At 54.4% G+C, this 16,186-nt stretch overlaps 1 protein-coding gene across 3 annotated transcripts in view; it reads left to right on the forward strand.

Moving 5' to 3' along the window:
- The first annotated feature begins 312 nt into the window (after window positions 1-312).
- TEX264 (testis expressed 264, ER-phagy receptor) overlaps window positions 313-16,186 on the forward strand; it is a 32,953-nt gene continuing 17,079 nt past the window's right edge. The window contains exons 1-3 of one of the 3 annotated variants that reach the window (XM_050780971.1): window positions 313-411; window positions 3,407-3,698; window positions 13,488-13,709. In XM_050780971.1, the coding sequence (XP_050636928.1) occupies window positions 3,441-3,698; window positions 13,488-13,709 (480 nt within the window). In that variant the 5' untranslated portion in view covers window positions 313-411; window positions 3,407-3,440. Of the gene's footprint in view, window positions 455-3,406; window positions 3,699-13,487; window positions 13,710-16,186 lie in introns of all 3 variants that reach the window. The other 2 variants (XM_050780972.1, XM_050780973.1) reach the window with 2 other exon arrangements.

The following is a 16,186-nucleotide window of genomic DNA, read 5'->3' on the forward strand; positions in this document are numbered from 1 at the left end:
ATTCTCCTCAGCCCCAGCTCCCTGGTCCCCAGCCTGGCCCTCTACTCCGGACCACTGGGCTGCCTCCCGTACCCAAGCCTGGGCCAGGCTGTCATTATGGTGCTCCTGGCAACCCAGATGCCGGGGGGTGTTGCTAAATCAACCTCAGCAACCGGATAGTTTGTTGGAGGCGGAAAGGTACGCCGTGGGTTCCGCCGCAGCTGGCGCTGGGACTAGGCGCACGCCCGTTGCCATGGAGACGGGGCGGGGCAGGCTCCGCTCTCGGGTTCCCGCGCGCACGCGCCCACGGCCACGGCCACGTCCCGCCGCGAGAGGGGGCGGAGCGAGCGTGCGCGGCGGGCGCGCGCAGGCTCCGTAACCGAGCCCTGAGCCGCCTGCGCGGATCGGCGTCCGCAGCGGGCGGCTGCTGAGGTGAGGGCCGGGCCAGAGAAGAGGCATACCCGCTGGGGCGTAGGTCTGGGACCCCTGTCCGCCCTGGCGCGACCTCAGGACTCCCCGTGTCCCCTCCGTGACCCCCGCGGCCCGGGCCGCTCTTTGCATCGTCTTGCCCACAGATGGCCTCGGCCGGGTCCGAGGGCCTGGATGCGACGTTGGGGCAGCCCCTACTCTTACGGGCAGCCCACTGCGGCGGCCACCGGTGCAGGGCATGCCCCGGGGCCGTGGAGGTGGGGGAAAGAGGCGCGAGTCGCGTTTTAACTCCGCCCCTGTCCCCCAAGGCCGCGCCTCGCAGCCTGGGCTGCAAACTTTAGCGTCCCTTAAGTTACAGATGTGCGTGGGGCTCCGTGAGGAGGTGGGCGAAGAGAAAGGCTCTGAGTAAATAGGCGAGGCCCGGGATGAGCAGGGGCTGGAATCCGAAAGTGGGAGGCGGCGGTCCCCGACCCACCATAGTCCACCCGCTGCCTGCTAGCACCGAAGTTTAGCCTAGGACTGGGGCCGTTTAAGGGCCCGGCCCTCCGCTGCCTCGCACGTGAGCGGCACCAGGAAGCCGGCTGGGCGCAGCCTTCCCTGACGCTCGCCGGCACCGGCCGCACGCGTTCATGCCGGGCCTCCGAGCGGAGGGGAAACCGAGGCTAGAGGGAGGGCGCAGTCTGCCCAAGGTCGGCGGCAGCGGCAGTTTCTGAGCGCCAAGTGTGGTTGGAGCCCTCCAGGAAGAGGGGCGTGACCAGAGCTCCAGTGAAGGGCCCTGACCTTGTAAAGCTAGGTTTAGCTTCTAATTTCCCCCAAAGGGTTTGAGAATGGGACGACGGTGCTTTAGAGGCCCCGGTAGGCTTTCCCTGAGGAGGGTAGTCAGGGCACGATGGTCGGCTCAGTGGTTATTTCCTGGGCAGGGGTGGCTGTTCTTTCAGCTCCCAGCACTGGAGCGCTCGGCTCCTGCCGCACTGGATGCAAGCAGTTACTAAAAGTGAGCCTGGCATTTCAGGTGAACTCCCAGACCGTCTTCCTTTACTTTTGAATATAGGGGAAATTCATGTTACCCCTCCCCGTGCCGACCAAGCCTCTGAGACGCACAGGTGCATTCCCCCCCCCCCTTTCTGAGCAGTTTGGGAAGTGAGAGGAAGAGAAAGGTAGATACCAAGTTTCCTTGAGGAGACAGGAAGTGTTCAGCTGAAATGGCAGATCAGGGTGAGAGTCTGTCATTCCCAAGGCAAGTGGGGGCCTAGATGCTGAGAGTTTTCCAGCTTTGGGCTCAGAGATGTCCAACAAGGATTTAATGCTTGAGCCTTTCTGGAAGCCAGTCACCAGAGAAGAGAGAGAAAGTGGAAATGGGGGCCTGGAGTCAGAGTGTCTGGGCTTGTGTTGCCTGCATTTTGGTCCACGTGGCTCTGTTTAATACCTGTGTTACCTTAGGCAAGTCTCTTAACCTCTAACCACTTGTACCTTTAGCCTTACCTACCTCTTGATTGCTTTAAGGTAATGAAGTAGCTGTGTTTCAACATTTAGACAGTGCCTGGCATATAGTAAGTGTTCTGTGGAAGATTTCTCATCATTATCAAAGAAAATTGGAATGAAAGTAACTGGAGATGAGATGAGTAGGACAGGCAGAAAAGAGAGAGATACTGATGGGTAGAAGCACAGATGGGTGAGACTAGTGGGCAACACCTCAATTTCCTGACACCAAAAGTTTAGAAATTTACTTTGCCTCTTTGTGAGCAAATACTGTGTGCTCATTGACTCCAAAGACGGTTTTTTTTTGTTTTGTTTTGTTTTGTTTTTGCATAAAATCAACACCCAGCACCCACAGGGAAGAAATAATTACACAGAGCTAAGTTTTCCACAAAGCTGCAGTGTGGCCTTTTCAGCTTCAAAACTTTTTAAATGTTAAATATTACTTTTAAATAATTGAGGTGGGAATGTCCCCCCAGTGGGTCACATGGCTCCCTTCCTCTTTAAACAGTCTTCTCTGGGCTGTGATTTATTCCCCCCGCCTGGGCAACTCAGGTCAAGCCCTCCTTGTAAGAGGGTTAGGCCTCTGACCCCAAGCTGCCTGAAGACCTAGGCAGCCTGCCTTGAATAGCTCACACACTGGCCTCTGTGTTATGTTCCTGGGCCTGCTGTTGAACAGCTTCTTTTCCTCTTATGGATAATTGTTACTTCTTCCTGCTATGCGACTCCCCTTTTAGCAGCCTTTTCCTCTTACTCCTCACTGTTTCTTCTATGGGCTGGAAAATTGGGATGAAGCTTGTTAACATTGGTGGTTCAAGTCTGGGAAGCTTAGTGTTGGACTTTGTTCTAGCTGCTCAGGCCGTTTTGCTCTGGTCTTTCCTCTGGTTCTGGATGGGTGAGCTTGCTGGATTGCAAGGTCCCTGAAGGCCAGATGTACTTAGAAAAGGAGAGTTTCTTATGGAATTCTCTTCCTGAGGCACATTTTCCCTCACGGGTTTTTGTTCGGTATGGTTTGTCTCCCTGTTCATTAATAAGTGTTTGAACCCTAGCATTTGCCAGTCCTCCCTCTGGCAGTCCTCCCTGAGGCTTGGGGAGGCTGGGCTGGTGGCGTGGTTCAGCTGTGGGGAGGAAGAGGTAATGTGGAGGAAAGGCAGGCTGGCTGGTATCTGGTGCATCTTGGGGGAGACTTTTCAGGGCCAGGAGTATGTCTCTGGCTGACTCACTCCTGTGCCCCTCTATGACTCAGTTTCCCCAGGTATGACCAGGGCTGCCAGCTCACAGGTAGAGCTGCTCTGAGATCCTCACCAACTGCGATTAAGAAATAAAGAGGCTTGTGGCTTCAGTCATCCTTTGTAGCTCCCTTCTAGGTCACTCTGTGTGTAAACACCTCTGGCCCCTCCCCTCTCTGGGTCAGAGCACCCAAGGCAGGACTGAGGAGGTTGGGCCAGAACTGCTTGGCGGGCAGGTGGGCACATTGTCAGAGCAGGCTACCAGCCTCCTCTCCCTTCTTTCTCCTTTACAGCTGCCTTGAGGTGCAGTGTGGGGGGTCCAGAGCCATGTCGGACCTGCTACTACTGGGCCTGATTGGGGGCCTGACTCTCTTACTGCTGCTGACGCTGCTGGCCTTTGCCGGGTACTCAGGGCTGCTGGCTGGGGTGGCAGTGAGTGCTGGGTCACCCCCCATCCGCAACGTCACTGTGGCCTACAAGTTCCACATGGGGCCCTATGGTGAGACTGGGCGGCTTTTCACCGAGAGCTGCAGCATCTCTCCCAAGCTCCGCTCCATCGCTGTCTACTATGACAACCCCCACATGGTAAGGAGCCTCCATGGGGTTCTGCTCCATCGATGGACCTGGTGGGCCAGCGCTTCTTTGGGGAGGGTACTTTTGGTTGCTGAGGAAAGGGTGGGAGAATCTTCAAGCTGGCTTTTACACCCCTCCTCTAAGAGCTTGAAGCACCTTCCAGATTTAGCCTGGACTTCTGCTCCCAGCATCCATATGTGGGCTTTCTGTTTGCCCAGGTCTGGTTCCCCTTGCCCATGGCTAATTGTGGATTTCCAAATGCAGTGGACTATACCACCATGAATCCCTAGCTTCTGCCAGGACTTTGGTCCCCTGCCTCCTCTTCTTGTCATCCCTCCTTCCATCTCCATTTGGGGCCAGTGCTCTAAGGCCAAGCCATTCAGATTCTGCCCACTCTTTGGGGTTACATCTTGCTGTTTCTGTGCTTTCCATCCCTCAGCTCTCCTGCCATAGTTGTAGGCCCTTGAGGGCTGAGAGGGCAGTCCCTGGGCATGGGGCTTGGAATCTTACCTCTTCAGCCATTCTGATGCCCCCCAACCCAGTGATATGGCATTTCCTTAGACCTCAAGCTGCCTAGTTGGGAGATGGCCTAGGGGGCTAGTGGAGCCAGATGAGCTACTAAGATTGTTCAGAATGCTGATGTCAAAGACTAATCCAGCATCACTAGCACCCTGTGGGTGTCTGGCTGTTCTTACAACCTATGGTGAGTCAGAGCTTGCCAGTGTAGCCTACTGCTATGCTATGGGGTGGTGCTGCCCACAGCTGGATGGGCTGGCAGCTCTGTCAAGGGTTCTTCAGCCTCTAATACTAAGCTGTGCCAAACCAAGCATTTGGAATCCCCAGCTCTGATTTCTTTGCCTGGAGAGCTCAAGTGGACAAGCCCTGCAGCCTACCCAATGCCTGCTGACTGGCTCACTGGGGCACTAGTTGAAACAGGGTGTGCTGGCTCCCTGTCTGTGCCAGGTTCTACTCTATACCTACACTCTGGAGATGAATCAGACCTGGCTGTGCCCTCAGGAAGCTCTGTGTGGCTGACATGTCAGCCACACACAAGTGATTCTCCAGCAAGACACTGTGCTTGATGTCCACAGAACTTTGAGCTGTAGGTTCAGGGAGGCTGCCATGAGTCTGCTGGGGAGGCTCAGAGAAGGGGTAGATGTCAACTGGGCCTTCTCACGTAAGTAGAATTTTTGCTCTGTTGGGAAGGGGTACTTGGCTAAGAAAACTGCGACAGCAAGAGCCTGAAGACATGGGATGACCGGAGAATTGTGGTTAGTAGACATGTCGTGGGTGGAGAAAGGTGGAAGGGTTTGCTCAGCCAGGTGGTAGGGAAGTACAGCAGGTTGAAGAGAAGGGTGTGGCACAATTTGCCACCTTTGTTTTAGGAAGTTAGCTGAAGGGCAAGTGGAGGAGGGAAGGAGATGAGGCAGGAGGCCATAGAAGAGATTGGGCTGGGCCCAGGTGAGAGGTGACATGGGTTGGTTGAGGTTTTGCAGTCACATGGCCAGGAGATGGCACTAACTGAAGTTGGGAGCACTGGAGCCTGAGTGAGATGGGACAGACAGTGGGCTATGGGGAGCTCCTAGATCAGATGTGTGACCCTCACCCCTTCAAAGGCTCTGTTGTGTAAGCCCCTGCTCCTCCTTCCACACCTGGCCCTGTCAGAGCCTTCTGCAAGGAGAGTCCTTGCATCTGGCTCTCTTCCCATTGGCATGTCTGCCTGTTCTGGAATCAACATGTTGCCTCTTGGGTTGGAAGTGCTAATTCCTGGATGGGAAAGGGCTAAGGCAGCAGGGTACTCTGGGGTCAGTGCTGGAGGCTGGTCTAGGGAAGAGTGAGATGGAAGAAACCTGGCATGGGATATTCTGGCCTGGCCACTGCCTCCTGCAGCTTTCCCAGAGATGTGGTGGACCCCATGGGGTGGGCCCTGGGTCTCCAGGGTTGGTTGGTCATAGTCTGACTTGGGTGCTTGTCTGGGGGACTGTGGCCTGAGAGCACAGCCTTGAGGCTAGCAATCCCGAGTTCTGATTCTGTCCCATCACTATCCTGCTGAGTGATCTTAGGCATATCACATAATCTTTCTGAGCCTGTATTTCCTTGTCTGCAGAGTAATGATAAAATACCTGCTTCATAGTAGACTGAGAAGAGTTAAGTGATATAGGTGAGGCATTTATCCCAGCACTTAGCCCTCAACAGATGCTTAACAACAACAAAGACAGGTGGGAAAACCACTTGTGCTAACATGTGCTGAGAGGTCAGACTGAGCAAACCTAGACCCTTGGCCTGGCTGTGGTCATTTGGCTGGCACAGAGGATGATGAACAGGTCAAGATGGCCCTTGTGACCCTGCCCCTCCCAGTCCTGGGTCAGTCCGAAAGACACCTGTGTCCCCATTTAGAGCTACATCACACTCTGGCACGTGGGATGGCTCAGGGACACTTGGGTCCCCATCTACTGTGGGAGCTGGTCATTGCATTCTCTGCCTGACAGAGATTGTAACAGGTTCAGGGAACCATGGACCCCCAGGCTTCAGGTGCTCGTGGCTATCACAGACTGGTCCAGAAGGACCTGAGGCCTCCTGGTCCACAGTCCCTATTATGGAGGGGAAAACAGGTTCAGATAGTAGGAGTAAGGTGCTGATCTCATACGTTTTTGTTTTCATTTAACAAATATCTGAGCACCTGCTCTGTACGAGGCTCTGTGTTGGGCACTAGGGTACCATGGGGACCAGGACCTGCCAGTGTGTGGGTGTTAGGAGCCTAGAGGAAAGGCCCCATTCTGGTCCTGGAGTGGGCTGAGAACCCAAGCTTTTTGCCCCCTAGGCTGCCTCCACCAGCAGTATGCAGTCTGGGGCATGCTCTGGTTCTCAGATAAAGAGAATAGAGGCTGACCTGTTGAGTGTCCCACCCCCATTGTGTCCTTCCCTTGCCCAGAGCAACAGGTGCCAGTATCTGCTTCTATGTGAGTGTGGAGAGGCAGTGAGGCTGTGTCAGTCTCTGTGAGTGGGGTGGTGAGTAACCAGGTGAGAGGTGCCACCTTTAGATGCTGCCCACCCCCATGAGGTGTGACGGACAGTTCCCTAGGCATGCCTCTTCCTGTCCTCAGCTGGGCAGGGAGGAAGCTGGTCCCACCTAGGCTGGATGTGGACTCAGGAAGTAGCACAAGAAAGGGTACCACTAAGGTGGGACAGTGGCAGTTGCTGTGGACCTGTTCATAGTAGCTGCTGCTGGAGCTCTTAGCCTTGAGCCCTGGAGTCCTATATGGGGTTGGGTGAGTGGTTCCTGTGAGGCAGGAGGAAGGATTCCATTCTCCATCCCTGAAAGCCTTGGCATGGTTGGGGATGGGAAGATAGGGAAGAAGTCTCTTGGGAAGTGGACAGACCCTGGCAGGGGCTCATGGGTGTACTCACCCACCTCAGAGCCCAGCATTCATGGAGTGTGGGCCATTCCTCTTCAAGGTATGCAAGGGAAGGGGGATGAGTTCAGAGATAAGGGTCATGTGTAGGTGGATATCAGTCACAGATCTGCTACCTTACACACACTGGTCCATACTGCCCTTGCATGGCTGAAGAAGGGTCCTGACTAGAAAAACTGCTCTGCCCTCAGCCCTGCTTCTGGGATGGGTGCTGGGGGCTTGGAAAGTGACTTCAGGCTCCCTTTTTGGGCCTTGTCCCTCTGGGAGCCTTCAGTGTTGGAGGGGAAGGAAGGAGCTGGGAGGACCCTGAGTGCCTCGCTTGATCCTGGCCTGCTCTGGCCCATGGACAGGCCCTAGTAGATGGGCTGCTGTCACTGTGCCTGTGGGCCCATCCTGTCTGCCAGGCTGGCCCTTTACCTCCTGCCCCACTCCGTGCCACCACCACTTCCGCTGCTGTGTTTGGGACTTAAGCAACCTGCCTGCTTGCTTGTTTGGGGAGCCTGGCTGGGGCAAGAGGAGTGTGGCAGCTAGTTCAATTTATGTGGACCTGTATTTGCTGCTTACACCTACCACCTAGGAGGTGGTGTTTGCTCCAGGCATGGAGTGGGTTGGGGAACTGGTGGTACTTGCTTCTGCCTTTAGTAAGCAAGACTGCCATCAAAGCCCCCTTTCCCCTAGTCCAGTGAGAACCAAGGCCCAGGGCCACTAGGTCTGCAGGGGCTGAGGCTGGTGAGAGTTCTGACATAGGCCTGTGTCACACTCCCTCTTCCCTCAGTATGTGTGGAGAGGAGGCTCCCTGCCCTCCCTGGAGGCACTTAGTTTGGATGGAGCCTGGGAAGGGGTGAGGGAGCAAGATTTCCCAGGACTGACCTCCTCAACAAGGGCAATGGGAATGTGGGCTGGGATGTTTCCTGAGGGCCCAGGCTGCCCCCTATCCTGGTTACTCCATGGTTATTTTCTGCCAAGTGGAGTCCAGGCATTTGCTGTGCAGCAGGTTAACTATGTGAAACAGGTCTGGAGGCACGAGCTCTGCCCACTAGAACTGTCCTTGAGGTGAGGTGAGATGAGGTGTGAGAGGAAGGGGCTTTGGATTTGCCCTTATAGGTTTGAATCAAGGCTCCACTGCTAACCAGTGTGTGACTTTAAGTGACTCACTTGACCTGTCTGAGTCTGTCTCCTCATCTATCACATGAGAATAAAAGAATCCCTACCTCAGGGTTTTTGTTTTATGGGGGCTAATTGATAAGGATATGGTCCAATACCCAGCCCTTAATAGGTGGGTATCACACTTGACATCCAGTCCTGCCTGAGGACCTCATGCCACTGGGACTTTGTACTTTTAGGGACCCTGCCTGCCTTTCTGGTTTAGTCCCAGCCTCCTGCGGGTTGTCTGGGCAATGTGATGTGGCAAAGTACAGGGAAAAGCCATTGTGAAGCCTGCTCCTTGCCAGGGCCAATTTCTCGGACTCTTGGATGCCTCTGGGTTGTGTAGTGCAGCTCTGAAGCTGGTCTGCTTGGGTTTGAATCCTGACTTCAGCACTGCCTTGCTGTGTGATGTTGGCTGAATCAGGAACAGGGGTGAAAACAGTACCAACCATAGAAGCCTGTTTGGATTTAATGAGCTTAGGCTTGGAAGGCAGCACCTGGGGAAAGTGGTGAGTGCCTGGTCAGATATCAGCTATTTTTAGGATTCTGTTTGAAGGTGTAGGGGTATAGAGGAAGGTTCCTGAAAGGTTTCTAAGTAAACTCACCTTTGAGGGCTGGTATCTTGTTGACTCCTCTCTTTCCTCCCGAGCCTGAAGAATGAGTCCTGTCCTCTGGCCTGGCTGTCTGCATCATCTCGTGTCCTGACTGGTGCCTGTCTCCATGTGCCTTTGGGAGTAAGCTTCCCAGGGAAGTTGGGGGTTGGCGTGTTGACCTGTAGTACCTAGGAGGGCAAACGAGGTCCCATATCAACCCTCTAGTCATGGGCCAGTGCAGCTCCTCTATTCCCTTGGGAGTACCAGTGCAAACGAAGGGCCCTGCCTCTACTTTCCCCCTTAACTTGGGTAGCTCTGGGTCAGTAGGCTGGCATGGGAAGAGTAAGGGCAGCCCTCTGTGCCTGGGTTTGAGAGATGGTGCTGCTGTCCCTGTCAGGTTGTGTAGGTTGTGGGCCTGGGGTTGGCTGTTTCTATTAACCCTGAACCCAACGGCTACATTTGGTCTGGGCCGCTGACACCATTTCTCATTCCTGCATCCTGAAAGATTATTAGTCTTGTCCAGTTCCCAGACTCATCAAAGTCTTGGCTTGGCAGGGGCCCTGAAGTGGCTATCTTCACTATAGCCTCACGCAACAGGGTCAGCAGGGCACTGTGACACCACTCAGGAAGGGCCAGTGGGGCCAGCCTTAGGACTAGTTCAGACCTGAAAGCTTCAGGTTCTAAGCAGATTGCCCTCTTCTCCCAGTAATGGGACTTAGGAGGCTTCTCTGCCCAAAGGAGATGCTCTGGGGTCTGGCATGCCTCTATTGTTTTCCTGGTACTCTTGCTTTGAGGACACATCCTGGATGGGCTTGTCTTTACCCCGAGTGGTGGTGGGCCTGGCCACTGCCCTGTTTCCTGGGTGTGGTTCCTTGTAGGTACTAGTTCTGATCCAATTCTTGTTCTGGGCAGAGGTACCCAGAGAAATAGCTGATCTGGGGAGGAAGAGGAGCAGGCAGGTAGAGCTGGGAGGCCCAGGCCTGTGTCCTAGGGTTAGGCCCAAATAAAGATACTGCACTGAGCCAAGGTGGATGGGGTCTCTTGCCCGTCGGGACATCCCAGCCTTCTGGGTGCTTGACAGCCTTAGTAGGCCTTTTCCCTGGAGGCGGGTCTGGGCTTTACTGGGAGGCCAGGAAAGCTTTCTTCTGCCACTGGATCAGCCTTGCCACTCTCTGGGTTATTTTAGGGCCTGTTCCATTTCCTTCTTGCTGGTGCCTTGTTCAGCTGCTTCCCAGCTTCAACTTTGCATGGGGCTGCTTAGTGGGTGGTAGGCTTGCTGAGGGACTTTCTAGGCTCCCACTTAGGCCAAGGCAGGGGAGGGGGTAGGAAGTGTTCTTACTTGTAGAATTAGGGGGTTGCTCAGCCAGGAAAGGAGCTGCTGTGCCCCACACACCTCCTGGATCCTAGGAGCCCTGCCTTCTTAGCTCCCTTCTTCCACTGTGACAGGAGCTCCACCTTTTCTCCAGGTAGAGGGAGAGGAAGTTTGTTACGGTGCAGGGCTTGTGTGTGTATGCATGTACTGTCACTGAGCATGCCTCAAGAACTTTCTGTGTGCGCAGGATCCTGGACCTTTTTGCCTAGAGGCCTGGAGTAATGGAGAGAGATGGGGAGGCCATCAGTTACAGTGCAGCACAAGACCTTCTCCCTGGTGGGTACTTGGGATCAGAGAGGAGGGGCTGCTTGGTGGAGAGCAACAGAAGGCTTTGAAGGAGAAAGTTGAGCTGAGTCTTGCAGGATGGGCAAGAGTTTCCCAGGCAGAAGGGACTCTGGAATAGAGTGAAGAAGGACATTTCAGACAGAGGAAGTAGCTTACGCAAAGGCAGGAAGCATGGGAGGACGTGGCATGTTTGGGGAGCTGCAAATAGTTTCATGTGGGTGTGTGTGGGGGTGTGGCGGGTGAGGAGGCTGGCAAGGCGGGCTGGGCCAGAGCCTGGATCCATCCCTCCCTCTGCCATGCAGACACTCAGTAGGTGCCTGCCCATCTGAGCTGTGGCCCCTGCTGGGGCCTGAGGCTGCAGAAGGGGAGTGCAAGGTGAGTGTGTGGGCAAATTCATGCAGTATTATGTAGGCCACTCCAAAAGAACCTTGCCTACTTGGCTTGTGAATTTAGTTTCATCCTAGAGGTAAATTGGGAGCCATTGAGCGGTTCTAAGCAAGATGACCACATGTGTTCTGTTGCCTTTTGGCTACTGAAGAGGATGTTGAGCTGGGAGTCCCATGAGGGCTGCTGAAGCGTTCCCAGGAAAGACCCTGGAACTCAAACCCAGGCAAGCCAGCAGTAGAGAGGAAGAGATCAAGTGACCTTCCACTTGTTTCTCCATGTGACTTATGTAGATGTTTCTTTTGCACAGCACAGGTTGGTAAGGTCAGGGACATGAAGATAGGCTTTGTGGCAGGCAGTGTCCCTTGGCTTGTCAGCAGGAGGTCCACCAGGTAACTTCCTGCCTATATCTGGTCATGCTCAAGTCTTGGCGTGTGAGTAGGGCAGTTGCACCATCTAGAGACAAGAAGTGGTATTGCAGTGGTCTCCTGTGCCTCTGGGTGGGGTGGGAGGAGTTTTAGGCCAAGAGAAGTGACTGTGTGCAAGGTAGACTTGTGGAGGTCAAGAGAGTTTACAGCAAATTATTGGGGGAGAAGAGAGTGCCACTGAACCACTCTGAAAGGCTCTCCAAGAGGGCATTTGAACCTGAAGGACAGGCAGGGAGGAGCTGCATATTCAGAGGTTTGGGTCGTTGGGCATTCTAGGCCATGGACAGTTGTTTGGACTGTGTCATAGCTACTAATAACCAACAATTATGGAGCACTTGCTGAATGCTGGGCCCAGGCTAAGCTCTCGTGAAGTTTCTTGTTTAATATGGCAGTTCTGTAATAGGTATTGAGGAACTGGGGCTCCCAGAACCCAAGGGACTTGTCTAGAGTCACACGACTCAGATTCACACCATGGCTTGCCTCTCTCAAGCTGTGTTTCTGACCACTATACCCTGTTGCCTGCTACTAAAGCTCTGAGCCCGGTTTGGATGCCATAGGATTCAAGGGGGCTGTAAGGGGACCAGAGCCACAGGCAGTTGAGGGTTACCGTTAGGGTCTGCTTAGAGGTGAGAGCCTGGAATAGGTGTCCAAGTCCCAGGCAAACTGTGACTAAAAGGAAGGGCTGGGTTGGCTTCAGCAGAGGAGGCCATTCAGGGCTGAGAAACCCCCAGGGGATTTCAGAGAGGGCTTGGAAAGGGCTGTAATGGGAGGGAGAGGTGAGAACAGGTAATAATGACTTCACAGTGCTGGGAAGGAGGGGTAGGGACAGGAGTAAGTGGAGGTAGAGGGAGAAGCCTGTTTAAACTTAGGGGTCATCCCTGTGAAGGTGAACTGCTGGCAAAAAAAAATTTTTTTTGTGGTGGGTGGGGAGAAAGGAGCCTTTAGAGTTGAGCAAAACCCAGGATTGAGGGTACAAGGTCTGTGCTGAATCTCTTGGATTTAAGATCACATGCCTCTGAGGGCTCAGCCTGAAGGCTGGTACAGACTTAGGCACCTGGAAAGCTGACATGGGAAACAGGGAGCAGTAGGTGAGACAAAGTGAGGCCTCCTGATGCCAGGAGGAGAAATGAGTACTGGGTCTTGCAGCCTTGGGTCAGTCCTAGGAAGTGATGGAGGCTCACACGGGAGCCTTACATGGCTAAGGTTTCTGGGAGCCAGAGGAGGGAAGTTAGGTAGGGAGAGGAGCAGAGTGGAAAGTGCAGGCACTAACAACCTATAGAGACTTGAAGGGGAACCCAGTGGTCTTGGCTTTTAGCCAGGAAGGGACTTAGGAAGTGGGATAGGTCCCTGGATGGGCCATGGGTTGGAGAAGAAGTGTAGAGGCTCTGGTGATGGTAGCTGGCCCTACGAGAGGGATGGGGAGGATGATCTCTTCACAGAATTTCACCAGCAACCCAGAGGCCAGTGATCCCAATTCTGTGTCCTGACAGGTGCTTCCTGCAGCCCCTCCACAGCCACTTGCCAGGTCCTGACCCTGCAAGCATGTGGGTAAACACACACACACACACACACACACACATATTCTTGCTTTCCTAGGGCATGACCTTGGAGGGCTCTGAGCTCTTTATTCCTACTCCTCAGTTTTGCTCCCTTGCCTGCCATAATTTCTCTGCCCATGAAGCCTGCTCTTCTCCAGGAAATAGGAGGGAAATGAGCTAATAGGATTGTGCTGGACCCAGGCTGAAGGATCAGCCACTGTACAGTTCTGCTGGTGGCCCTGGGGCGTGGGGCCTGACAGCGGGTCTCATGGTGGGGTGGAATGGCCCCCTCAGTGGAGGCATGTGGAGGGTGATGGTCAGAGGTCCTCTCTGTCCTTCCCTCTCCTGGCCTCTGGGAGGGCAGAGACCAAGTCTAACCCCTCAGCATGATCCCTGGGTTTCCACAGGGCGTGGCCTGTTTGTTGAAGGAATAGATGAGAGTCCTGCGGTACGATGCCACAGGCAGGGGCCATAGGTGGGTTCCAGTAAGAAAACAGCTAGCTCTGTCCTGGTATCTGGGGCTTCATGGCTTGTCAGAGCTGGTGGTTGTTTTAGGCCTGATCTGGCACAACTCCAGGAGGAAGGAGGTCTGAGGGCCTCCTCCCTTTGCCCAACTCTCACACCCATGCTTTGCTTCCCCAGGTGCCCCCTGATAAGTGCCGATGTGCTGTGGGCAGCATCCTGAGTGAAGGTGAGGAATCGCCCTCCCCTGAACTCATCGACCTCTACCAGAAATTTGGCTTCAAGGTGTTCTCCTTCCCAGCACCCAGCCACGTGGTGACAGCCACCTTCCCCTACACCACCATCCTGTCCATCTGGCTGGCTACCCGCCGTGTCCATCCTGCCTTGGACACCTACATCAAGGTGAGGCACAGGCCTGGGGTGTGTGTGTTGGGGACAGCCAGGCCCCTTGGGTGGAGCTGAGGAGGCCTGCCTAGAATGGGAGGAAGAGGTGGTTTTGGCAGAGCAGCACCCTGGGACCCTCATGGAACAGGTACCTGTGGAGCTAGGAAGATGGGCAGAGGTTGTTGGCATCTCTTTCAGATGCCCAAGATCTTGTGGGAGCCGGAGCATATCCCAAGAGCATGGAGAGCTTGTTCATAAACCTGGTCTGGTTAGTTTGGCTCTCTGGCTTTGACCAAAGACATCCTTAGTGCTTATCCCACACTCTGGCTCAGATGAATGGACAGGCCACTTTATTCTCATCCTGCTGGAGGCCTGCACAGCAAGGACCTGAGGCTCCCAGTGTCTGGGCAGGCCCCAGGTAATCATGTATTGCCCGTGGCCCTGCCTCTGCATGGGCTTATATACCTGCTCCCAGAGGCCAGGGCTGGGGCAGCAGTGGCAGGCTCTGTCTCCTTTACTTCCTGGCTTGGTCGCTGGCAATGCTGGCAGCCCAACCTTCCTGGAGGAAGGAGAGCCAGCCACCAGGTCATCTGACAGGAATTTCTGTGTCTACAGAGATATATTTTTTAAAAACATGCCCTGTTACACATCCCTCCTCCCCTAAACGTTTTGTAAACTTGGGTGCTAGGGAAATGACCCCAGTTGGGTTTGGACGTGATTGTTTGTTCATTTATTTAACTTGTATTTATTGTCTGTGTGCCAGGTGCTATAATGGGCACAATGTGAATGAAACATTGGTGCATGAAACAGACATTCACAGTGAGGTGGTGAAGATAGGTAATAAATGTCAGACAAAAATGGGACATGTGCTAGAGAAGGAGAGGGTGAGAAAAGTCAGGGAACCAACTTGGACAGAATGATCAGGGACAGCCTCTCAGAGGAGACAACCTCAAGGCAGAGTCCTACAAGAGCCTTTAGAGAGGAGATAAGAACTTCTAGGCAGAGCTTTGATCTACATGCAGCAGGAAGTCACTGCAGTGTTCTAGCCAGGAAAATAACACAGTTGGAGCCACGTCTGTACAAGATGGGCTGTCCCATATCTGGGCAGGGTGGGACTGGACCATAGACCTGGGACCAGGTGGAGATGCTTAGACCTAGGGCTGAGGAATTAGCCTAGGAGGCTGTCATGAATCCCATTGTAAGTGGTGGCAGCTTGGGCAGGCCCAGTGGCTACAGAGATGTGGACAAGGATAGAGATTTACAATCACTTTTGGGATAGAACTGATGGACTTTGGGTGGATTCGCTGTTGGGGAAGGAGAGGCAATGAGGGAGTCACAGAGGGCTCTGCTCCCCTCTGGCCTGGGCAGGTGGGCAAGCGTGTAGTGATGCTTTTCACTGACATGTGGGAAACTGAGGGAGGTCCTGGTTTTGCGGGGAAGGTAGCTATTTGGGCTATGTCAGGGGAGCTGCCTGAGATACATCTAAGTTGGGGGGTGTGGAGTCAGCAATGGTATGTGTGGCCTGGAGTTGAGAAAAGGCTGGGCTGGTGGATATATTTGGGGACATCAGCCTGTTGGCAGTATTTGACCTGGGAGGCTGCCCTGTGCCTCCCAGCCTCTGTGGGGCCAGGTAGGCGATAGACAACCTGTGGCAGCAAAGGCTGCACAGAGGGTGTGGCCAGTGTGGCAGGGGTCAGGGAACAGGACAAGAGAGTCAGTGGGAGTGACAGCCTGGTACACTTGGAGGATCCTTGCAACTTTGTTCACCAAAGCAGCTTGGGGAAAGGGACAGAGTGTTGATGATGGAAATGGGAGCTCAGATGTCCCTGGAGTCTGGTGTTGGGGCTGAGGAATGAATAAATGAGGCCCTGGGTCACCAGCTGTGTCCTTGGTGGTCAAGGACGGGTTTAAAGAATCAGGAGTGAGAAGACCTGGAAAGGGGAGGGCTGTCACAGTGGTAGGGCAGGGGCACAGGGAAAATAGAGGGGAGTTTCCTTTGTGAGCTGGAGGGTGGTGGCCAGAAGGGGTGCTGGGCAGGATGTGCTTGCCTGGCTGCGGTTGGACTGGAGGTGGGGGTGGGCTGGCTGGTGGTGTGGGCAGGAAGGAAGATACCAGTGCCCTAGGCCTGCTTAGTGTGCCACCTCTGGGGAGTCCTCCCCCATTTCACTCAAGGAAGGCCTCTCCAGTCCTGTCGGTGCCATCCTCAGCCTCATGGGCCCGTCTGGAGGGGCACCCCTGGGAAGAGACTTCTTGGGTTCCAGACCTCAGAACAGGACGTGTGGCATGTGGTGTGGTGGCGAGCAACTCAGCCACCAAAGCCTTTTCCTGGCTTCAGGGGTTTATTTTTAGACACCTTTGTCCAAATTTCCCGGCCCCTGACAGTTTCACAAGTTGCCTGGTTTTGACGTCACCTCTTTGATGAAAGCCCTTCCTCCTTCCTCCCCGCTCCCATGGGAGCCTGTCAGCTGTGCTCCTAGAGTGGGGGTTGAGGCAAG

The sequence above is a fragment of the Macaca thibetana genome, chromosome 2 (genome assembly GCF_024542745.1).
Source record: "Macaca thibetana thibetana isolate TM-01 chromosome 2, ASM2454274v1, whole genome shotgun sequence".
Taxonomy (NCBI): domain Eukaryota; kingdom Metazoa; phylum Chordata; class Mammalia; order Primates; family Cercopithecidae; genus Macaca; species Macaca thibetana.